The 22,727-nt window shown below is 36.2% G+C and overlaps 3 protein-coding genes, 1 long non-coding RNA gene and 1 pseudogene across 12 annotated transcripts; 2 read left to right on the forward strand and 3 right to left on the reverse strand.

The window, feature by feature from the left end:
* Nucleotides 500-4,602, forward strand: LOC104765905 (putative BPI/LBP family protein At3g20270). Of its 5 annotated transcripts, XM_019241537.1 has the most exons (11): nucleotides 500-592; nucleotides 1,379-1,640; nucleotides 1,733-1,881; nucleotides 1,971-2,107; nucleotides 2,188-2,967; nucleotides 3,097-3,236; nucleotides 3,329-3,674; nucleotides 3,732-3,995; nucleotides 4,074-4,199; nucleotides 4,275-4,370; nucleotides 4,498-4,602. In XM_019241537.1, the coding sequence occupies exons 5-11, from the start codon at nucleotides 2,581-2,583 to the stop codon at nucleotides 4,570-4,572; spliced, it is 1,434 nt and encodes a 477-aa protein (XP_019097082.1). In that variant the 5' UTR covers nucleotides 500-592; nucleotides 1,379-1,640; nucleotides 1,733-1,881; nucleotides 1,971-2,107; nucleotides 2,188-2,580; the 3' UTR covers nucleotides 4,573-4,602. The 5 variants fall into 5 exon arrangements, with proteins under 5 accessions (XP_019097082.1, XP_019097079.1, XP_019097083.1 ...); XM_019241534.1 differs by having other exon boundaries at nucleotides 4,275-4,572; XM_019241538.1 differs by having other exon boundaries at nucleotides 3,747-3,995; nucleotides 4,275-4,572.
* Nucleotides 4,700-8,509, reverse strand: LOC104765904. Of its 4 annotated transcripts, XR_002036785.1 has the most exons (7): nucleotides 8,126-8,509; nucleotides 7,706-7,835; nucleotides 7,301-7,406; nucleotides 6,918-7,211; nucleotides 6,775-6,835; nucleotides 5,269-5,646; nucleotides 4,700-5,186 (listed from the first exon to the last, which is right to left on the reverse strand). It is a non-coding gene; the product is annotated as an uncharacterized LOC104765904 (long non-coding RNA). The 4 variants fall into 4 exon arrangements; XR_002036787.1 differs by lacking the exons at nucleotides 4,700-5,186; nucleotides 5,269-5,646 and having other exon boundaries at nucleotides 6,678-6,835; nucleotides 6,918-7,006; nucleotides 7,114-7,211; XR_002036786.1 differs by lacking the exons at nucleotides 4,700-5,186; nucleotides 5,269-5,646 and having other exon boundaries at nucleotides 6,678-6,835; nucleotides 6,918-7,017; nucleotides 7,114-7,211.
* Nucleotides 10,151-13,408, forward strand: LOC104765906 (annotated as a pseudogene).
* LOC104746435 (EH domain-containing protein 1) lies at nucleotides 14,241-18,403 on the reverse strand. The gene is made up of 16 exons (XM_010489697.2): nucleotides 18,155-18,403; nucleotides 17,974-18,053; nucleotides 17,515-17,583; nucleotides 17,374-17,431; nucleotides 17,177-17,232; nucleotides 17,054-17,096; nucleotides 16,922-16,983; nucleotides 16,612-16,725; nucleotides 16,386-16,488; nucleotides 16,201-16,250; nucleotides 15,858-15,986; nucleotides 15,518-15,765; nucleotides 15,171-15,254; nucleotides 14,937-15,063; nucleotides 14,717-14,860; nucleotides 14,241-14,617 (listed from the first exon to the last, which is right to left on the reverse strand). Exons 1-16 carry the CDS (start codon nucleotides 18,237-18,239, stop codon nucleotides 14,432-14,434), a joined length of 1,638 nt encoding a protein of 545 aa, XP_010487999.1. The 5' UTR covers nucleotides 18,240-18,403; the 3' UTR covers nucleotides 14,241-14,431.
* LOC104765908 lies at nucleotides 19,632-22,721 on the reverse strand. 2 transcript variants are annotated; one of them, XM_010489699.1, is made up of 4 exons: nucleotides 22,212-22,721; nucleotides 20,532-20,981; nucleotides 20,119-20,437; nucleotides 19,632-20,010 (listed from the first exon to the last, which is right to left on the reverse strand). In XM_010489699.1, exons 1-4 carry the CDS (start codon nucleotides 22,656-22,658, stop codon nucleotides 19,874-19,876), a joined length of 1,353 nt encoding a protein of 450 aa, XP_010488001.1. In that variant the 5' UTR covers nucleotides 22,659-22,721; the 3' UTR covers nucleotides 19,632-19,873. The 2 variants fall into 2 exon arrangements, with proteins under 2 accessions (XP_010488001.1, XP_019096221.1); XM_019240676.1 differs by lacking the exon at nucleotides 22,212-22,721 and adding an exon at nucleotides 21,471-21,850.

Raw genomic sequence — 22,727 nt, forward strand, 5'->3', positions numbered from 1 at the left:
AAAAAAAAAAAAAAAAAGAGATAATAATGTAAAAGTAGAAGAAAAAGAATAGTGAATCTACTTTGAGAACCTCTCTAGAGGCTCATTGTACGCATGTAATCATATAATTAGTTTTTAATTTTATTAGTGATTTAAATTTTAAATAAAATTGAAAATTAATTAAAATAGATAACAATAATAATATTTTAATTAATGGGTTTAAGCCCTACAATAATAATATCTTGATCCTCTCTCACACTCATATGGGTTTAACCTCTTATTTTCTCGCTCTGTCCTTGTGTAAAACTATCTACAGTTTTAGAAGTATATTTTTCAGAAAAAAAACATTTAGTTTGTAAATAAATTAAAGTCTCTAAAATGAGAGATAGAAAAATAAATTAAAGAGAAGCCCAATTTAGTGCTATATATAAAAATATTAGGAAGACGTCGCTGTTTGACTTTTGATTACATTGGTTTGGTTTTCAAAATCTACTTTGGTTACGGTTTGGTTTGAGTGGGATTGGATGAAACCAAATTAGAGAGCATATGTGGTCATGGGATCATTTGGCATGTTGCCTCTTCTTCTCTCGCACACCAGTTTCTTCTCTCGCAGGTGACTACTATTGTACTTCTTCCTGTAAATTCATTCGATTCTATTTCTGTTTGATTTTTGTGTCAGCTGATGAAACTGATAGTCTTTTTTTACTCTTTACTCAGCTTTGACTAAGTTATCATATTTATTATTTAGCAGTTTCGTTTTCTACTCTTACTTACATATGAGACAAGTTTGACTTCTACTAGAGATTATTTTTGGTTCGTTTGAGTTCCAAATCCAATCAATCAGATTACTATGATCCTTTGGATATCTTTGTCTTTTGTGGGGGTTTTGTGACATAGGGACTGGTGATGTTGAGTTTAAGCCTATATAATTAAGGGGCTTTTGATCAATTTTAATCAAAGTTGATTGCTTTTTGCTTAGAACTGATTCTTTTATTGTCAATTCTTAGTAATGGGAAAGTTGGTTTCTTTGCCTTTGTCTTTTGCTTTTTCTGCAAGTGACTTTGTCATCTCTCTGCCCTTGTATCATTTACGTTTATGTGAAAGCAGTTTCTGGAATTGAGAAACTAAGAGTAACATGTTTTCGTCTAATACGCTATAAGCTTGTATATATATACAGAATATGCTTCTCAGGTAGGTTTGTGCTTGTTACTCTTATAGACATACTTGGGCGCTTATCAATAATGTTATGTTTGATTTCGATGGATAATTTGGCGAGATTGATGATGCTTTTATGTGTTAGTGTCTTCTTTTTGTTTTGGTCTTTTATTTGCTCAAAAAAAAAAAAGTATAACTCTCTGTATGTATTCTTGAAGACTTATATGTAAACATATGCTGCAAGATAATATGAATCGGAACAAAGATGACACTGAGCCGACAATTAAAGATGAGAGTCCATTCGGAAAGCTTTCAGATGATCTCTTGATAGAGATATTTATAAGAGTTCCAATAACAAAGTGGGATCAAATATCATGTGTTAGAAAACAGTGGGCGAATTTATTCCGCGGAGAATGCTTATGGCAGGCTGCTCATAATCGTGTGTATCCTCTTGCTAGCAAAACTAAGAGATGGACTGGACCAATCCGGCAAGGATTAAGCAAACGGTGACTTCATACCCTATGAAAAAGCTAGCTGAATATTTATAGAATATCTATAGTTAGATTCAAGAAACTTAATAGCCTTTTTTGAGCTGCAGGAGATATGTGGCTTTATACATCAGTAGAAACATATTAGGTGTGGAGACAGACATTAATGAGATGCTTGGACATATTTACTTGTTCTTGAAAGACCAGCTTCAAGTTTCCACTACTCCTGCTTCAGGCATCTTGCACGGAACCCTCATCGGTATTATGAGCTGCTTGTTTGGTTATACATTGGACTCTGCTTAATAAATCTCATATGTTCATTTTTTAATGACATTTTTGGTAGCACAGACCAATTGATTGTGAGTGGCAAATCGAAAGAAGAAGCTGATGAGCTTACGACAAAGATCTGGCTGGCTCTTCTCGACTATTTAGAGGACACGAAACATACATTCATCGTGCTGAAATCAATCGCACAAGAATATGATGTAAGGGGAGACAATGCATACATTTAAAGTTCACATAAATCCATTTTTGTAGAATACTAACATCTCTAATAAAAGCACAGGGCTTTCTTCCATATCCATATTCAAGACCGATCAAGATGCAGTGGAAGGTGTTTGAGAAACTGTTTGTGGACTTCCGCGACTTGCTTGATCATTCAGAGTACTGCGACCTTATAGGAATTGCCAAGAAGAAGTTTCAAACCGTACCTTATATTTGGTTTGGCTATTAACAAACTTAGCTACTCTGTTAAGTGTTCCACTACTTGTATGTACATAAGACAAGACATTCAAAGTCTGCATCTTTGTAAGAAAGAAAGACGTCTAAAATTCAGATTCTTGGACATGTAACATTCGTTGTTATTAGTTTTCTAAGCCAAAAGTCAAACTCTTTGTTGACTATTTTAACTTCTTCGTTACTTTGCCAACTTCAGTTATCCACTTTCTTCTTCTTCGAAATGGTTCTCACGAAAGTGTTGCTGATACTCGTTCTCTGCATCTTGACGCAATCCAACAATGGAGGACACATCTCAATACTCGTCTCAAAAACGGGTCTTGAATCTGCGAAAGATTTTCTCATAAACAGAGTTATCTCTACGACGATTCCGCTTCAGCTACCAGAGATCGAGAAGAAGGTTAGAATCCCTCTGATCGGGAAAGTACGAATGGGTCTATCGAATATTCAGATTGATTCAGTTGATGTCCATTCTTCCAAGATCGAGACCGGCAAAGATGGAATCTTTTTGAGTGTTTCAGGTGCGACAGCAAATTTAAGCATGGACTGGTCTTATACTTATAGAGCTTCCTTCTTTGAGATTTCTGATCATGGGGATGCTTTTGTCAAGGTCAGATTCCTTGGAAGGAAGAAAAAGTCATGTGCTTTTGGTTTATGCTCTGAAAACTATCGAAACCCCAAATTGGGTCTTGTTGTTTGTGTTCATCTCATTAACAGGTGAATGGTTGTGATGATAAAGGTTAAAGGAATAGATGTGAAAACCACTGTCACTCTGCTTGATGATTATGGAAGCCTAAAGGTTGCCTCTCGGGAAAGTGATTGTACAGTGGAAAACATTGATATTCATATCAACGGTGGTGCTTCTTGGCTGTATCAAGGGTATTGTTAAGTGGAATCTCACTTTCAGTTTTTTTTCTTGTTTCTTTGTAATCAAGATTGTAAAGATAAATGATTCTCTTTACTTTTTGCAGGGTGGTTGATGCATTTGAAAAAACGATCATATCTACTGTTGAGAACACTGTCTCTAAGAAAATATTGGAGAAGATGAAGAAGCTTGATTCTTTCTTACAATCACTTCCAAAGGAGAGAAAGATTGATGACTCTGCTGCAGTCAATCTCACTTTTACAGGCAACCCTGTATTAGGAAATTCGTCGGTTAAAGTTGCTATTAGTGGTTTATTCATGCCAAAGGGTGATGATGTCAAAGTTTCAGGATCTCATTCTTCTCCTTCTTCCTTCTTTCGTGAGGTTAACAGAATGGTGACAATTTCAATAGAAGAAGAAGTTTTCAACTCTGCAACACTTGTCTACTTCAATGTGAGTTCTCCAATCTTGACACGTCTATGGATTGACATTGGTGATACATATTGTAAGTTGGTTTTGATGCAGGCTAAGGTGATGCATTTAGTTATTGGGGAAACAAAGAACGGGTCGATTCTAAGCACGTCTGACTGGAAACTCATCCTTCCAGAGCTGTACAAACATTATCCAGATGATAAAATGATGCTTAACATGTCAGTAACATCTCCTCCTGCTGTTAAAATTACAGAGAATGGAATTGATGCAACGATTCAGCTAGACATAGCTATTGATGTTCAAGACTCAGGAAAAGTCCTATCCGTAGCACGCATATCATCGGTATGCTTAATATTACTAGTCCACTGAACAATTCAACTTAAAGATGTGATCTATAATCATTGATTTCCTTTTTTCCAGGTTGTGAATGTTGTGTGTTCTGCAGAAATAGTCGATGAAAATCTAACTGGTAGCCTCAGATTAAATGATTTCAATGCAACAATGAAATGGAGTAAAATTGGAGTGTTTCAATCAGACTATGTTCAGGTTAGTAACTTGATTATTAGAGATACAAGTGTTTTTGACTTGATTAGCATCAAAGTGGATATGTGCTCTTGTTAGGCTGCTACGTCGAGGGTTCTTGAAGCCTTGTTTTTGCCGTACGTAAACACACGTCTCAAGAGAGGATTCCCCTTGCCAATTCCAAGCGATTTCACGGTAAAAAACATAGAGATCGCCTATGCTAATAGTGCCATTTTGGTCCGTACCAATATCGGAACTAGCACTAGCACAAACCACTAGTATCTTGTTTAACTTCTTCTATTGTATGTATGAATGTATGTAGTATGCAGACTCAATATATGGAACAAAGATACACCCAAGCCTAAAGAAAAGTAATGACATCTTTCTGAGAGGTTAAGTAATGGCATCTTTCTGACATCTTTAGTTCTTTGGCGACTTGAAGCATTTTTGGAACTTCCCCTCTAAGACCGATGCATCTTTCTGAGAGGTTAAGGAAAAATTCCATTCGGTAACGCTCTTCTTTTGAAACTTTATCCACTAGCATCTTTGGATCGACAATCTCATCCATGCTTCCCTCCCTCATGGATTCAGACAACCTTTTGGGCACTTTGTTTTTGCCTCTCCAGTTCTTCCAACCACAAAGCTCTTCAAATCTTTCTTCTCCTGCCAAAAGCTTTTGCATGAAAATTCCAAAGCCGTAGACATCAGTTTTTTCCGACACTACCCGATTGAACAAATGATCATCGTCCATGTAATCGTAATCTCTTCCTACCCAAGTAAGCTTGGTAAATGTTTCTCCTTTTGGGATAGAGACACAGTAAGACAGATCAATCAGTTTAGCAACACCATATTCATCCAACAAGATATTCCGAAAACCCATATTCCTATACACAAAGGGCCTTGGGAACGCGTTGTGAAGGTAAGCTAAAGCAGTTGCAACCTCCTCTGCTATCTTCATTCTCTTTCTCCACGACACTACCACTTTTAAATCTATAGGGGAGTATTGTTTCACTGCACCATAATAAACCAAGACTGGATATTCAAACTCCAAGCAACAACCAACCAATTTCAAGAAATTTTTGTGACCGCTCACCATTGATGATATGGCAATGTCTTTAGGTGGTCCAGAGCAAATATCTCTAGGGGGGTCACGGCTTCTGCCTAGCAACTTCTTAACGAGAATCATGCGATGGTTATCGAGCATACCTGAATACCATTTCCCTTGAAAGAGTAAATCAGAAACACGACTACACTCGCAGATGTTTTGACTTCTCTCAAGGGTATTACACTTGCAGAAATCTCTTTCAGTGGCTGTGAGGATTTGATCAGCAGAGAAGAACTTGATGGGATTGGATTTGCCATCGCAGCATTGGATGAGCTCTTTTAAAAACATCTCCCCTCTCCTTTGGCCTCTGGCCAGTCTCTCTTTTTTAACAACGGCTCGTGACATCTTCTTCGTCCACCAATCCATCTTAATTAAAAATAAAATAAATTAAAAAAATGAACAAGACTGGAGGAGATTCAAACTGAGTTGAAAAACAAGAAGGAATCGAAGTACGTTATTATAATGTTCTTGTTGTTGAATAGTCCTCGAGAGTGAAAAGATCCTGATAATGACATTTTGGGATAATTTTCGTTAACTCTTTTCCCACGGTACGTACAACAAACAACTCATGAAGTTAAAGAGTTTCTGTTGTTCGTAGAATTGGGTAAATAAATGAAAATGGCTTGATTATGGCTCATCAATTTAGAAACCTTTGTTGTTATTTGGATATTTTGTTTTGATTCATTTTTTTTTGTTTTTAAAGAAAGAAAGTACTATAGTTATTACTTGAAATATTAGTTTTCTTTCTCTACATAGATGGTTATATTTGAAAAAAAAAGGAGAAAGGAGCGTTTAGCGCCTAACGTAGCCGTGTCTGGCCTAAGGCCGCCGTATTGTTGTTGTATTTGATGTTTTGAGATGGTTAAGTGTTAGTCAATGAGGCTTTGTAGTTTGTAAGAAAGAAAATGCACCCTAGTCAAAGTGGTAGTTATCACTTTATTAGTGATGTTGCACTAAAATACACATCCATACACAAAAGTTTTTCATCTAGTCCACAATTTATTTTTATTTGACTTGACAAAGTCCTTGTAATTTGCGCCAAATAAAATTTTCTTAATTGATTTGTTCTTTGGGGATGTGAAGTAAAAGAGACGCCAATGAAGGGTTTCTTTGAGGCTAGGAAAAAAAAGTCAAAAAAATCCTTCCTTGATTATATACTTTGTTTAACAATGTAAACGAGGTCTCTTGTTCTGTTCTGTGTGAAGTCCATAACATCTACACTGACTATTTTCTATATGAAATTGGTTTGTTAGAGTCTTAGAGCATCTCCATTAGTTGGTGCTTACCAAAGTTGCATAACAATATTTTTATTATAAATTTTGAAAAATGTTAAGTTAAAAATTTCATCAAAAAATTTTAAAATTTTATTGGTTCAATGGTTGATCCTAAACTTGGGGTCATTAAAAATATTTTTTTTTAAGTAATGAGATATTGTATGAAGTTCTGAGAATATAGCTACAAATAAATCCTCAAAAGGTCTCAATGAGTACATACATCAAACAAGGAATGGACGTAGGCACCAGCAGTGATCCCCATGCACATTACTGCCTCGAGGCTGCAAGAGACATATAGATATTCAGAGGGATTATTCTTGTTACGATAGCCCAAAGTTAGAGTGAGATGGATTCAAGTTTTACCTAAAAAAGTTCAATACTTGAAGAATCTGATCTGCGAGGTCTTCAACAGAAGGCTACAGATCATTGGAACAAACTGGAGCAGCTCAAAACTGCAAAAACTCTTGTGGATACGATGGAACACAACACAATGTGAGCAAACAACAAAGTAGATACAAAGAAAAAAATGAATTGTTTCAAGACTATCAATTTTGCAAACCTCATGTCCTAGGGGACTGATATGGTAAATGCAGAAATTATGGAGCAGTAAGGAGACTGCTTCAGGGCAGAGAAACAATCCTTGGAAACACGACAAATCTAGCAGACATAAAAACAGAAAAGAATAAAAAAATCAGATTATCAAGTGAAAACAAATCAAGCACCAAATGCATATTCCCAACTCTTACAGTTTAGTGTTACGTCTGGATAAGTGATCAGCGCTGGTTTTTCTTGATCTCTATAAACTACAACTGAAACTGAAACTGAACCATGACAAGTTTTGACATGATGCTCCTGCAAAAGACAAGAAAGTAAGCAAGAATGAGTCGGTCTATATCCAAGTTCAGACAAAAATAAACCATGTGACAGATTTGATTCTCAAATGCACACCATTAGTCTTCATCGAATTTCAGCTCAACATTTAGAAACCAGAATTTATATTTTATTTAATTTAATCATTATACAACTAAGAAAAGGAACATTCTAACTTTGTTCCAGACAAACAAAAAAGTTAAGGTCCTGAAGAGATTATCCCATGTGCAAGACTATGTTGTTTAGAAACAACTGAAAATATGCAAGCATATAAAACCAACCTTTCCCTAAGCGATCACGACGGGCCATGAGAGCAGCTGCAGCGTTTCCGGGATTGTCCTCCTCAATAAAACTGATCACAAGAAAGAGTACCTTATCTGAGCTTGCATTCGGATCAAATTGTATGTTAACCTGTAATTGAAATACTTATCAAAAACAGAGAAACATATCAAAATCAAACAAAACCGTTTCAAAAACCCGGATTCTTATTCTACAGCAAAAACAAGGTTAGGAACGTCAAACAAAGTATTCAACGCAAAGTATACAAACAAACAGATCAATTAGCAATTCCCAATCGGCTAACAAAATAAAACCCTAAAACTTTGCTAACATCAATTCCCAATTCGTTTAATCCTAATCTCTTATCACATCAAATAACATAATTCATCATGATCTACAAATGAAATCAGAGAGATTCTTACCAATACAAACAGATTGATGCATCATTTAACCACGGATTTGATGATAACGTCGAATTTGATCAACATAAGGATTTGATGATAACGATGGATTTGATCAACGCTAAACCACAGAGAAGATGATAACGACGGGTTTGATGAACCGATGCTGCCGGTGGAATGAATTTAATTGTTCCGATTTGATCAACCGGAACTTTCCGATTTCTTCCATCGACACTCGCCAAAGAGAGAGAGAGAGACGAAGAGAAAGTCGGGAAAATAGAAAGAGAGTGAGAGTGAGAGTGATACAGATGGATTCTTGAGCCAAAATCGAGTGAAATAGAACTTTTGAATCAACAAAATCGATTAAGAAACGAGAGAGTTGGGGTGATGGACTGAATTCGCAAAAGAGAGGAAACAAGAAGAAATCGAGAGGAAGGTCGATTGAAGTCTATTAAAGTCTTGGGTTCCAAATTCGACCGGTTTAGGAGAGTGGGAAATCAATTTTTGAACTTAAACCGGTTGCAATTTCGGTTCAATTCTAGTTAACCAAAGTCAAAACATTGAGCTTTAAGGGTGGACCATTAACAATTTGGACCAATTTTGCATATAATTAATCTCCTTTATTGCAAGTTTTTTTTTTATAAAGGAGATTAATTATATGCAAAGTTGGTCCAAATTGTTAATGGTCTACCCTTACAGCTCAATGTTTTGACTTTGGTTAACTAGAATTGAACCGAAATTGCATATAATTAATCTCCTTTATTGTTTGACAAAAAAAAAAAATCTCCTTTATTGTTAAGCAATTTTGCCAAAAACTTCTAAAAACCATCAATGAAGATGGTCTTAAAGTTAATCAGTTTAGATTGAGATGTGGTATATATACACTGCAACCTAATGTGTGCGAATTTTAAACAATTTTTTTAAAAATATTCGATAAATGAGATTATTAAATGGTCAAACGAAAAAAATGTATTTATATATTACATTTTAAACGGTATATGCTAAATGATGTGCTAAATGGTTTTGATTTTTTTTTAAATGATGTGCTAAATGATTTATCTTCACCTTGTCTATTGTATATATAAGGGTATCTATATGTTATATATATCTCTCACATCTCTAAGAAAAACCTTAATCTTGAACCAACAAATCCAAAAATTATCCGAAAAATCAGGAATTAACAAAATTTTCCGAAAAATCAGGAACTAACAAAATTCTCTGCCTTCCCAATGTTTGAATTTTGGATATGGACGCGAAAAAGGTGGAATGTGCAAATACGCAAAAGTGTGGAAAAAAACAACGCTTTTATTTTCTAGCTATTTATTACATAGTATTCTATTTTTAATCATTTGATAAACATAACTTTACAAATGATTTCTATAATTTGAATTAAAACAAAATCGATCTGCATATTGTGATCTTAGTGTCTATATTAACATTTTTTTAAGTACATTAACCTTTTATTTGTAAGTTTTTCATAATTAATCATTTGTCATTTGAATAAATATTAAAATTTGGATAAATTATTTGTAAGAAAACTTAATAATGTTAACCATAATATCTTACCTTCCGTAATTATGATTTTTTATGGAAATATTTATATAAAATCATAATTCAATAATACACCTTTTTATTACCAATACACTAAAATATATATAACACTTACATCATCTATATTAAAAATCAAAGAAACTTAATCAATCATAATATAAATCATAAAACTTATATATAAAAATAAAAAAAAAACCTATCCGGCTATCCCAGGTCGTTTTGTATTTTTTTTTTTTTTAAACAAAATGGAGATTCTAACCCACCACCCAGAAAAAGAACCATATTTTGTTTAACTACTGGTCAAGATATTTTGTTATTTTTTTTGTTTGGGACGTGAAATAAAAGAGACGCCAGTGAAGAGTTGTTTTGGGTTTTTGTTTGGATAACTCAGGCCTCTTAAATATTGGCCCAACTTCACATCAGAAGAAGAATTAAAAAAGTGTTTTTATATTATATATCTCTCTACTCTCTCTCTCTCTAAAGCTTTGGGAAAAAAAGTCAATCTCTCTCATCAATCTCTCTCTATCTATCCTTCGTCTTCAGCTTCGTGTAACTTTGGGTTCGTTATAAATAAAAGTTTTGATTTTTAATTCATTTTTTTTCTTTTTCAAAAATTTCAAACAATGGAGATCTCCCTCCTTCCCTTCTTCTTCTAGGGTTTCTCTCCTCTCTCAGGTTTCTCACCGTGGATGTATGGTTAATTAGTGTGTAAATCTTTTCCGATGGGGGATCTTGAATCTGTCTTACCGACTCCGATGATCGACGGAAACGAATTGGAACCGCCTGCGAAAAGGCAACGTTTTTCCCAGGATATGAACAGAGTCGCCGAGATTGTTTTGGTTTTGTCGGCGTTAGGGAGTATGCGAGTTGGGGATTCTCCAACGGATTTGGAACTCGAGCTGATGGATGAAGCTAGGTCGAAGTTAGCTGGATTGTGTCAGGAGTTTGCCCCTGATGATATTCTCCGTAAGGATGATGTTAAAGCTGTGATTGAAGATTTGGGTTTCAATGCTAAGCTTAATGACCAGAGATTAGGGTTCCGAGCACCTAAGCTGACTATCTCCGAGAAGCTATCTCTTGGTAAACGAAAGGTAATGCCTTTTATTTTTAGTGCTTTTGTTTTCTCTTTGAAATTGCTCATTCCAATTGGCTATAGTTTTGTTGAGAGATGTGTGTGGCGTTTTCATCATGGATTCATTCAATTTTTGTCCAGATGGAAGAAGTAAAAAGGAATCCTACCTCTACTACTGTATCTACTGGATCTGTATTGTCACAGGCAAACGGTAGTGTTGCATCTCCAGGTCTTGGTACGGCTAATCATACTCTCTGCATTTTTTTCACAAACCATTTAACCTCTATCTACAGGCGTTGTGACTGTTTCTTTACCCTTTGTTGTTTCTGCAGCGAGTAAAGCTTCTGTGGCACATCAGTGGCCTAATAGTAATGTTAATACAAGTGGAAGCCACTTGAAAATGGAGAGACCTCAGATGACAATTAAAGTTGCTTCTCAAGGGACTCGTAAGTCCCACATATCCCCCTTTGATTTTTGTCTAGGTGCAATTGTAGTGATAAGATACTTTGAACCTTTGATTTGGAAAATATAACTCTTTTCTTGCGGCTAGGGTATTCTAGTTGGTTTGCTACTGCTTTATTACAATAGGACTTATAAACTTGGTAAAGGTTGCCAGCCAAATACAGACATTGACCAATCACTAGGTTTTTAGGCTTGCAGCTGAGTTACGAGCTAGAAATAATTATGCATTTTGTGAATGCTGTCATTTTCTTGCTTAAATTTTGCAAAGATTACTGGTCATGTTAGCCTTTTTTTTATCAGCATTTTCTTTTTCGATTTTGAGTTTGTTTCATATACCACTTGTTTCTCTGTTTCAGCAAATTCTTCCACAAACTATTATGCTGCACCTTGGTCTGCCCAACCTCAATCCACCATATCTTTCAGCACTGCTCCAGATAAGAAGTTTCCTATTCAAAATTCTGTCAGGGTATCAGATCCGATCTTTAGGCCATTCATGTCTCAAACTCCGCACGGTACATTCCCAGGAACAAATCAGCCGATGCAGAAGATGCATTATGGTCAGACTTCTTCGTCTGGAAACAACCATAGTGAAATCGCCAAGGTTATCCAAAAAGTTCTACAACCACGGATTAAACAGTATTCTCTGTGGAATCCGCCTTCAAGAGAGTATATGAGCAGAGCAATGCAATGCCAGATGTGTGATGTTACCATCAAAGAAATGGATACTCTACTGATTTGTGATGCCTGTGAAAAAGCATACCACTTGAAATGTCTGCCAGCAAACAATATCAAAGGGGTACCAAAATCTGAATGGCATTGCTCAAGATGTGTGCAAGCATTCAATGGGAAGCCATTTCCTCCTACATATGGTCGTACAACTCGTGCCGTAACTACGACTGCAGCAAAAGGGCCTTCTAGTACAGCAAAAGTGCCTTCTAGTACAGCCGGGGTTCGATCATCCTCAGCAAAGAAAATTGGATCGATAGATATAAAGGTTAATCAACAGAAACCAATTGTAACTACGACTCCCAGAGTACAAAATTCCCCTGGCTTTGTTTCTGGAGCAGCAACTACATCGCATTTTGGGACTGCTACTGTAAATGCAAATACAACTGCAAGCGCAGCAAAGATTACTAACATTGGATCACAAAGGTGTAAGGAAAGTGTTATCTCTGGAGCCGATTCTCCAGCACTGGTATCACGTACTGAGACTCCAAAGCTTACAGCAATTGCATGTTCAAGTTCTGTGATAAACAATGGCCTCATATCAAAACCTTTGACACCAGTTGGCACTATGAGCAGCACTTCTCCATTGCGTGTCTGTAAACAAGTTTCTGTGAGTGCAACCTCAAGTGCTAGTCCGAGTGCAGCAATAACTTCTAGCTTTGTTGCCCATGCCTCAACCGTTACCCAAAATGGTGACAGCAGCTCAACCGCATCTGAGACTGCTGACCATTCTACATTGAAAGTTGACCTTACCACCCAAGTTCATACATTGACTGTTACTTCCAGCAGCAATTCTCAACCGGGATTGTCACATTCTGAGGATGCAAAAGCAACTGACGATGCAGCTCCTACGAAAAATGTTGTTGATGAACCACAAGTTCCAATGGAGAATGTTGCTGAGTGTGAGAATCCATCAGAGTCTACATCTCATTCAGAATTTCTGAAGGATGCTAGGGAGAAATCTGCTTCTGAAACTTGCGAGAACCACACAACAGAATCTTTAGAGGCAGTTTTATCAGATCAAAATTCAAAGATCACTACTGAACCATCCATGCCACAAGAACATGCAGCTTACCTGTCGGAGAAAACATCATCTCAGCCGCCTTCGGTGTCATCTAACTATCATTCACAAATCGAGAAGGGAACAACACATGTCCAAGATTCTCTACAGAACGTTTCAGGAGATTCACAGGATGGCAAAGGGTTAAATGGTTTAGATAATAGACATCAGGAACAGCTTCAGAGCCCGAGTTTGTTAAGTCAGATTCGACAAAGGAGGCAAATGCTACCTAGAATTCTTTAGCATTATCTGGAATTACTTTACCAGCAATTATTGTCTTCTCTCTTCTTTGTGTTTCTCTGATCTACATATCTCAATTTTAAGTGAAACCGGGAACATTCAGAACACGGAAGCTGTGGACGAACTTGGTTGGGAAAGCAATTAGAAGAAAGTGATGACGATGATTGTTTTAATATAACATTGGTTTGTAGCATCTTTGTTCTTTAACTCTCTGAAGCCTAGACGGCAAATCGCCTAATGAATTTCTATACGGTGCAAAACTATTGTATGAGCAACTTCAAGATTTTAGCAGCCTAAAAAAAATAACTGTAATAGTATCATGAATTCATGATTCAGGTTAAGCTTTGACTTATGAAATAAAATGATTTTTCTTAATTCAAGTTTAAACTGATTTGGATCCTGCAATATCATTCTTGAGCTAAAAATGTTGTATTCATTCGTTTCATTGGAAACTGAGCGTTCTTGGTATCGTCGACTACTCCCAAACTAAATCACTTTTTCTCTCTCGTCATGTTATAGAAGTTGTGCTATATTGATCGTCTCTTATAACAAAATCCTACAACTTGGAAAAGTAGATTAGTACAAGAACACCGCTACCATTTGTTGGATATGCGCTTAGCCCCAACAGTTCAGGAATCCCAACAGAAGATTCCTAAGAAGTTTAGGGCTTGAAGTCTTGGATCTGACCTATTTGGCCGCAGGGACAAAATGGTCATTTTACGGAGGAGACAGAAGGGACCCTAGGTCAGTGGCCCACTATAAATACCAGAGGTCATTGTCAGAGCTCTAAATCCGAAATCTTGGCAATCAGAAAGAAAAGTGCATTTACATTCGTATTAATTGCGCTTAGAGCTTTGATTGCATTTTCTGTAAACCTTTTTCTTAAATTCTACCTTGATAAAAAGACGAGTTCTGATTTATCCCAAAGAATATTCGTATCATTTATATAGTCGATTTCATACATCAACACCATTAACCAAATAAACAAGAAAAAAAAATGATGCTTCATATCGATCTATAGCCAATAGTCAATACTCTTGGTTTTGGATATATATAAGCCAATTATCACGTCAGCACTCTTGGTGTGTCTATATTGTCTACAAGTCTTTTAAGAATACAAATGTGCATCAATGCTCACAAGGGCAGTTTTAGGATATGAATGTAAGTAAACTTAGGACTATAACAGTAACCACAGAGCTAAGAAGGAATAAAAGAATTAATCATACGGGTTTTTGAAACTTTTCAAAAGCTGTGGAATGTCATACCCCAACATATCATCAACAGTCTGCAACATTTTTGGCTTTAGCTTCTCAAACTTGTCGATGTTGTAACCACTTAGCACCTCCCTGAAATGCTCCACATTTGGGAAATCCCCTTTTGGTAAGTGATGCTCTCTTTGTACCTGTTTTCATGTCATGTCACACACAGTCGAAACACACATTAGTATAAAACATTACCAAAATCACAAACGGCCAGAAAAGATCCACAGAATCAAACCAACCTTTCCAAAGACGTCTTCTAAGTTATCTATCAGTTTTTGTTGAGCTTTGGCTTTCCCCATTATGGCTGGCATCTCCTTCTTCAAATGGCTGATGATGTATGCATGTATCTTTGCTGCTCTTGCCCGTTTCACAAACTCATTTATCTATTAGACAGGAAACAACTACAGTTAGATCCAATCAGAGGGGAGGGAGTAAACGAAGAAAGGTGTGCACACTCACTCTACGATCACAAGCTTTCTTTGGAATGTCTTTCAAATCAGCGAGAAGGTCATCTTGCTCCTTTTCAAACAATTCTCTCCCAATTGGACCAGTTGCAGCTTCATTTATGGGTTTATCACTGAACGACCTGTTCAAAGCAAGCAAACAAGGACATAAAAACATAAAATTTAAGTTTCAAACAGTTTTTACGTAAGCAAAACACTGCCAACAAGTTGAAGAAAGAGGAATGCTTACCCAATATAGACACGGGAAACCTCAGGAGTATTAAGAACTTTNTAGAAAAGATCCACAGAATCAAACCAACCTTTCCAAAGACGTCTTCTAAGTTATCTATCAGTTTTTGTTGTGCTTTGGCTTTCCCCATTAGGGTTGGCATCTCCTTCTTCAAATGGCTGATGATGTATGCATGTATCTTTGCTGCTCTTGCCCGTTTCACAAACTCATTTATCTATTAGACAGGAAACACCTACAGTTAGATCCAANTACGGAGACAGACATGTAAATATATTAGAACATGACAATTGAAGAAGTGTCTGGAAAAGGGAAATAAGACTCAATAAAAAATCGAGGTCTCAACCTGCTGAGTGTCCACTTGGTCAGCCTTATTCAGAACAACGCGGATCTTGTCATCATGACCGCGTAAAGATGAAATTACACGCTTGAACTCATCACTTACATCCAACTTGTGTGGGTCAAATAGGAGGAGGATGAGATCGCACTTAGAGGCAAACCATGATGTAACACCAGTGAACTCATATGCTCGCTGTGTCCTTTGCTTTTCCCCTGACAAAACTCCTGGGGTGTCGACAAATGTAACGTGCTCCAGCAGCTTAAACAAACATGAATGGATAAACAATTATCAGCAAATCAATACCAGCAAAAGCAATGAACAATCTTCTAGAAGTATGAGGTTAAACATACAGGGTGAGGCATCTGAGAGCATTCAAACTTTGACAAAAAGGCAGTCCCAAAAGTCGTAAGACCACTGAATGGCATATCTGCTTGAACCGCTACGGTGTTCCCCGGAATGCTTCTTTCATCAGGTCCAGACTGTGAAACAAAATAAACAGGTAGAAGTAACCCTTTATGAGAGGTTGAAAAGAAGTAACCTAGCAACCATTATCAAACACAAAATCGAAACTTATAATGTGTATTATTCAAAACAAAACCAAATATTTAGCAGAAGATGATGGATCAATGTTTCGAAGGATACAAATACATTATCCCACAAATGAAAGCCTTGGATAATTACAAATTAACATACCATGACAACAACAAATCTGTCAGTAGTCGGTTCTGGTCCAATATGAGCTCCTGAAATATATGATAATTGAAGTTAGAAGAAGCTTTTTTATGGTTAATCAGTGACCTGTTTGCATCTCCATTTTAGACATCCAAACTAGTTAGGTCCCAGAAGGAAAGGAAGGGAGGATAAGATGGATGACTTGCCAGGATAACTAGCTTTAAGCAAATGCTTAATGAATGTTGTTTTTCCTGTGGAGTATTGACCCAGAAGCATTACCATAGGTTTCGCATCGAAATCACTGTTGGTCTAAAAAGAACACAAGTAACTAGTTCAATTGTCATAGCTTAGAAATCAATAGTATTCGAACACAAATAACACTTAGCCAGAATTATCGCTATAAGAGTACCAATAACATAATGCCCAACTCACCAACAATGGGGATACAAAATCGTTAAACCGATATGCTACTTCAAGTGGTTTTAGCTTCTGAATGTACAACCTTTTCAGGCCATCCACTATAGATGTTACGGAGGACAAAGAAATCTGAGAACAAGAACATCAGTTTTCAGAAACGATAGATGTCGATTATCTATATCTTAGCAACTGAAAAAAAAAATTGATAGAAACTCTACCAGTGACCTCTTATGAAAGATAAAGGTAAGAGCGATCAAAAGGAATCTTTACTGAATATGGCAATAAATGGTTGGTGGTTAAATAGACTGTTTGGGGAAAAACAAACCTTTTTCGAAGATTTTGAAGAGAACCACTGAGCTGTAAGTGAAGTGTCTGCGGCAGGGCTACCTGAATAATTGAATCAAATGAGATACAAAAGTAAACCGCTGGCTCTAGAGTATGAAGAAATTCTTTGTACCATTGATATCAAGATCACTCGACTTTGATGAATGCTTCTTCTTCTGTGTTAAGTGAACAGTTGTAAGTAATATTTATTCAAACTCCAAAGATACAAATTGAAAACTATAGTCCCAATACTAACCGCCATTAATACACCCAGACCTTCCATGGTAGGAGGATTAATATTTTGGAAATCAACTGCAGTTAGCCAAAAATGTTTCAGATACAAGAACAATGTACATGTAACTATACAAAGAGCATATTGACATGAAGACAGTACTTAAGCATGAATTTGGAAAACAAAACAAAAAAGATGGATTCTCGCTTCAATGACCATACCTTCGCTATTAAGAACTTCATGTGATATTTCATGTCCAGTTTGAGCCAAAGAAACAAGCTATAATGTTGAAAAAAAACAATATATTAGATTCACAACGAGACATAGACATGTAAATGAGAGATTTGAAAATGAATCTCAACCTGCATGGCAACAATAAACTCTTTGAAACTAAGATACCCTTGTCTCTTTGCATCTGCAATTGCCCAGACCTATATCAACAAAATCAGAAGAGAAGAACCATAAGCGTCACAGTTAGCACCTTCCAGAAAAGTGAAACGAATCAACAAAAGGCTCACATGCTTTGCCAAGTGACCCAATTAAACACTATGATATCCTAAACCCTAAAGTATCTACAACCACATAACTCTGTGTAGAGTATGATCACAAAGAACTATCACTTGTAAAATCCATTAAAAAAAAAAACTAATAAGCATCTTCCCTTTTAAAACTCAAAAACCAATCAATCAATCACGCATAAGATTGATTTATAAGAAAAGCGATTAAGCCTCATCATCATCATAGCATCTTTCTCAATCCTAAAGTGAACTTGTTCAATGATTAGATAAAACTCTGTTTAAATCATAAAACGTAAAACTCACCTGCTTCAACTCCGGACGAGGCAAATTCGACATAGAGAAGAACTTGATCGCATCGTTACCAGTAATGCGTCCATCGCCGTCTGCTCAAACAGAGAGAAGCTCTTTAATTCAAAAAAATCCGAATCAGAGGATAGTTCTACTGAAGCAGAAACATACTAAACGAAAAAAAAAAAAATGAGACCTGAATCGGCGAATTCGAACCATTCCTTGTAGATTAGTTGATTCTCTTTGGAACAAGAACCAGCTGCGACGGATTCAATCTCCATCTCCGATTGCAATAATCTAAAGACAACAAACTTTTCAGGTGAGGATCCAGATTTGCAGAAATTGAAGATCTTATACGGAGATTACGGCTTTGCCGTAAGAAAAAAAAAAAAAGGTTGGGTTTGTAAAAAGCGTGAGATTACGGTTTACTGCGAAAAGCGGGTTCTTCGTCTCGACAGCATGGTGGGATTGGGAGGGGAGATAGAATTCAACAATACAAGAAACTGCCCTCTATTTTTAAATTATTTCACATATGCCCCAGTACTATTGATTTATCGTAATAACCCTCACCTACTAAAAAATCTAAATGTGATAGATTCTGTAGTGTTGGTTGTCTCAATTATTGCTCGAGGGATATAGCTCTCTGCTTTACCAGGAGCTATATTGTTTTTTTTTTTTGTCAACATAGTAAATACTTTTAGATTTTAATGAAAGTAAAGATGATTTATATTGAAATGAAATTTGTTGGCTAAAAATAATGTTATCTAATTTTAGTGGATGATCTGTTTCCACCTTTTGCAAAATATATATATATATATAGTAATTAATCTCTTGTTTATCTAAAATTATCTGATGTGTTTTCATATTGTCATTTTTATGAGTTGCCAGGTTTAAATTTATGTATTTGAGATTCCACTACCAAATACGTTAAAAACTCTATAAATTAATACTCTATAGATTAATAAACACTATATAAATTAATAGATTTTGCTAGTTCCAAGTCAATGTAAAAAATATCAAAATTCAATAAGATAATAAGATAACATTTTTTTTTGAAATCTCTATGTAAAATATGGTCTCAATAATATCATAAATTAATAACCCAATTATGAATAACCAATTTAATATATATATATATATATAATTTTTATGATTTTGTATTATTAAATGATTATTGAGTTTTTAATTTTTTAATATAAAAATTTAATATATAATTTTTATGATTTTGTATTATTAAATGGTTATTGAGTTTCTTAGTTTTAATATAGATTTTACAGTTTTTTTTTTGTTATATCTGCAATACTTAATAGTATTTGTTATTAAATTTATATGGGTTGAATTTTTAAAGTACTATATCAGTATGTGTATTTTTAAAAATAAAATGTACTTCGTATATTAGTTTATACATGAAGGAATTTTCAATTCATTAAAAATCTTATCAGAATCATATGTTAAGAAGATTTATCAAAATTTACTAAAATATAATATCATTTACCCAATAACATAGAAACTGAAATATTTTCATCCACATGACAAACAACACGTAACTTTCATATTTACTACTGTTGGTAACTTGTTATAACATCATGAAAACGTATACAGAAGTGATTTAGAAAGCCATCTCACAAAGTTAAAATACAATTTCAAAAGCACAAAACAGAGAGACACAAGAGTGGGAACTAAATGAACAAATCTTAGGCCAATCTAATTTACTGTAAGATCACTCATTGAACACATGAAATCTATTACAAAATCGACGTGTTAAAGAACAAATCAGATGATTTACAGTAATAACAAAAAAAATTGAGAAAGTGTTATTTTACATCAGAGCCTCTGTGTACATATAGCAACATCATCCAACAAGGGAGCCAAAACTTTGAGAGCTTTTTTTTTATGATCCTTCCAAAAGAATGATTCAAGAAATTCCAATGGTCTTACCAAGTAACCAGAGAACAAGCGACATTTCGATTCCAAAGATTGTATGAAGAGTACTTCTATCGAGTGTAAACCCAAACACCGTGATTCCTGCTTTATTGTTCTCAAAGTAATTCACTACAAAATCCAACAAAAATTTTGTTAAGACGAGTATAGTATAACTAAAGATGTGAAGATTTGAGATTTGGTGTGGATGCAGAGGCATATATATATATATGTACATACCTAGAGCTTGACGTTTTTGGAATGATATTGTGCTATAAGCATAAGCAGGGATGAGATTGTTGTTATCGAAATCATCTTCTTCGTCTCCATAATCTTCACTGTCTGATCCTCCAATATCACCATCTGTTTGATAGTATCCGGGTCCGCTTGCTCTATCAACTAACCTTGGAGTCTCTCCATCCACTGTCTCAAAGGATTCTATTGTCGCGCAGACATGCCACTTAGCAGCAAGACAAGTCACCGCCTGAGCCTTGTGTGTGATCTTTGAAGCACTTCGAAGTAGAATGAGCAGCGCGGTGACCAGCGTCATTGAACATAGCTGAGATAACCACAATAAAAAAAAAAAAACATTAAGCAAAATGGTTAAAGAAGCAAAATTTGTCATCAAAGAACCAAAGTAGAACAGAACTTACTGCAAGTTCTCCAGCTCTGTAGATATTCAAATCAGCATAGGCCTTAGTGGTAATAAGCAGAGAGTAAAACTGACTGCCAGTTACAAGAATCAAGGACAGCAATATGAAGGTTCGGTATCTGTGGCTGATGATTCTCAAGTGACGCCTGATGCGGAGATGTTCAGACAAGATGGAACCAACATCCGAATCCATCTGGAAAACCTGAGCAAAGTCTTGAAGCCTAAGGATCTGGAGATGGCAGATGAGACGGAAGAGGACACAAACCAGGAAGATCACTGTCGTCCGATACAGCCACGAGCAGAGTTCCATCAGACAAGCAACTGTATCACTCAAGATAACATTACCAAGGAAAGGAATCTGAGAAGCGCCTGAAGCATACCACCATATCTTGTATGAACTCATCGCTAAGAAACAAGGAGTAACGAAGTAGGAGAGAATCTTAAGCGATCTCTGCATAACACAAATAGTAATGATTTTCAGTAACACAGTTAAATAACATGACTCTATGCTAATTCACAAAACATTGTAATGCTTGTGAAGCAAGTAAAAATGAGAATTCCCAAAGATTCAAAGACCTTCTTTGTTAACGCCACCATGGAAGATTTATGGGATTCTGGATTGAGAAATTGAGATGCAATGGGGTTTTAAAAGTCTAGGGTTTCAGATTGTTAATGTGATTTTACTCAATAGTGCGACAAGATCTGGAAAGATCCAAAAATTTCTAAAGAAAACGACAGAGCCGACATTTTCAGATCAACGTGTAAGAAGAAACCAAAACCATTTCAATCTTAATCCCAGAATCTCCAAGAATCTAGAACCACAAATTCAAATTGGAAACAACAAGAAACGAGGCAAGAAACACAACCAAATCTAAGGAAAGATGCGAAATTGAAAACGGAATCGTAAAAAAATAAAAATGAAAACTTTTTTTTAACTGACATTGAGCTGATTGGTGTATCCACGGCGAACGGTCTCGCTCTCATCCCAAAGCTTATCGAAGAAAAGAAACCTACGGAGACCATACTTGCTAACGAATCTGGAGAGACAGAGAAACGAAAGAGCAGCGAAACTGCTGAGAGAAAGCTGGACAACGGAATCGTGCGGCCTCGAGTGATGGCTGTCGCAGTCAGAGCAAGCGAGCATGAAGTGTGACGTGGCGGGAACGACGATTGTGAAAACCACGAACATAGACCAAGAGAGAAGAGCGGTCCAAGGGCTAGACTGATCCACGCACATCCATCGCAGATATTTACGGAAGCTCTGTAGCTCGTCTTGCGCGTGTGATACGCTGCGTGTGAACTTTGTTTCTCGCTTGATTAGCCNTTAACACCACCATGGAATATTTATGGGGTTCTTGATTAAGAATTTGAGATGAAATGGGGTTTTAAAAGCCTAGGGTTTCAGATTGTTAATGTTATTTTACTCAATAGTGCGACAAGATCTGGAAAGTTCCAAAATTTCTAAAGAAAACGACAGAACCGACATTTTCAGATCAACATGTAAGAAGAAACCAAAACCATTTCAATCTTAATCCCAGAATCTCCAAAAATCTAGAACCCCAAATTCAAATTGGAAACAAGGAGGTATGAAGGCAAGAACACAACCAAATCTAAGGAAATATGAGAAATTGAAAACAGAATCGTAAAAAAATAAAAGTGAAAAGTTTTTTTTTTTACTGACATTGAGCTGATTGGTGTATCCACGGCGAACGGTCTCGCTCTCATCCCAAAGCTTATCGAAGAAAAGAAACCTCCGGAGACCATACTTGCTAACGAATCTGGAGAGACAGAGAAACGAAAGAGCAGCGAAACTGCTGAGAGAAAGCTGGACAACGGAATCGTGCGGCCTCGAGTGATGGCTGTCGCAGTCAGAGCAAGCGAGCATGAAGTGTGACGTGGCGGGAACGACGATTGTGAAAACCACGAACATAGACCAAGAGAGAAGAGCGGTCCAAGGGCTAGACTGATCCACGCACATCCATCGCAGATATTTACGGAAGCTCTGTAGCTCGTCTTGCGCGTGTGATACGCTGCGTGTGAACTTTGTTTCTCTGTTGATTAGCCGTTCTTGTGCTCCTCTTCCGTCGTTTGCTCTTGTTGCTGCGCTTCCGATGTCGATGTCCGCCATGGACACGATCGCTCGATAAATTTTATTAGATGAGATGCTCTGTTTTTTTTTTTTTTTTTTTTTTTTTTT

Source organism: Camelina sativa, chromosome 19 (genome assembly GCF_000633955.1).
Source record: "Camelina sativa cultivar DH55 chromosome 19, Cs, whole genome shotgun sequence".
Lineage (NCBI taxonomy): Eukaryota > Viridiplantae > Streptophyta > Magnoliopsida > Brassicales > Brassicaceae > Camelina > Camelina sativa.

Bases quoted from the DNA above. Each gene is read 5' to 3' on its own strand.
- LOC104765905 (XM_019241534.1), top strand. From the start codon at position 2,581: ATGGTTCTCACGAAAGTGTTGCTGATACTCGTTCTCTGCATCTTGACG. The intron at 3,237-3,328 runs GTATTGTTAAGT...TACTTTTTGCAG, and splicing joins GCTTCTTGGCTGTATCAAGG to GGTGGTTGATGCATTTGAAA. The intron at 3,996-4,073 runs GTATGCTTAATA...CCTTTTTTCCAG, and splicing joins CCGTAGCACGCATATCATCG to GTTGTGAATGTTGTGTGTTC.
- LOC104765908 (XM_010489699.1), bottom strand. From the start codon at position 22,658: ATGGCGGACATCGACATCGGAAGCGCAGCAACAAGAGCAAACGACGGA. The intron at 20,982-22,211 runs GTCAGTAAAAAA...TGTGTTATGCAG, and splicing joins GATACACCAATCAGCTCAAT to AGATCGCTTAAGATTCTCTC. The intron at 20,438-20,531 runs GTAAGTTCTGTT...TGGTTATCTCAG, and splicing joins ACAGAGCTGGAGAACTTGCA to CTATGTTCAATGACGCTGGT.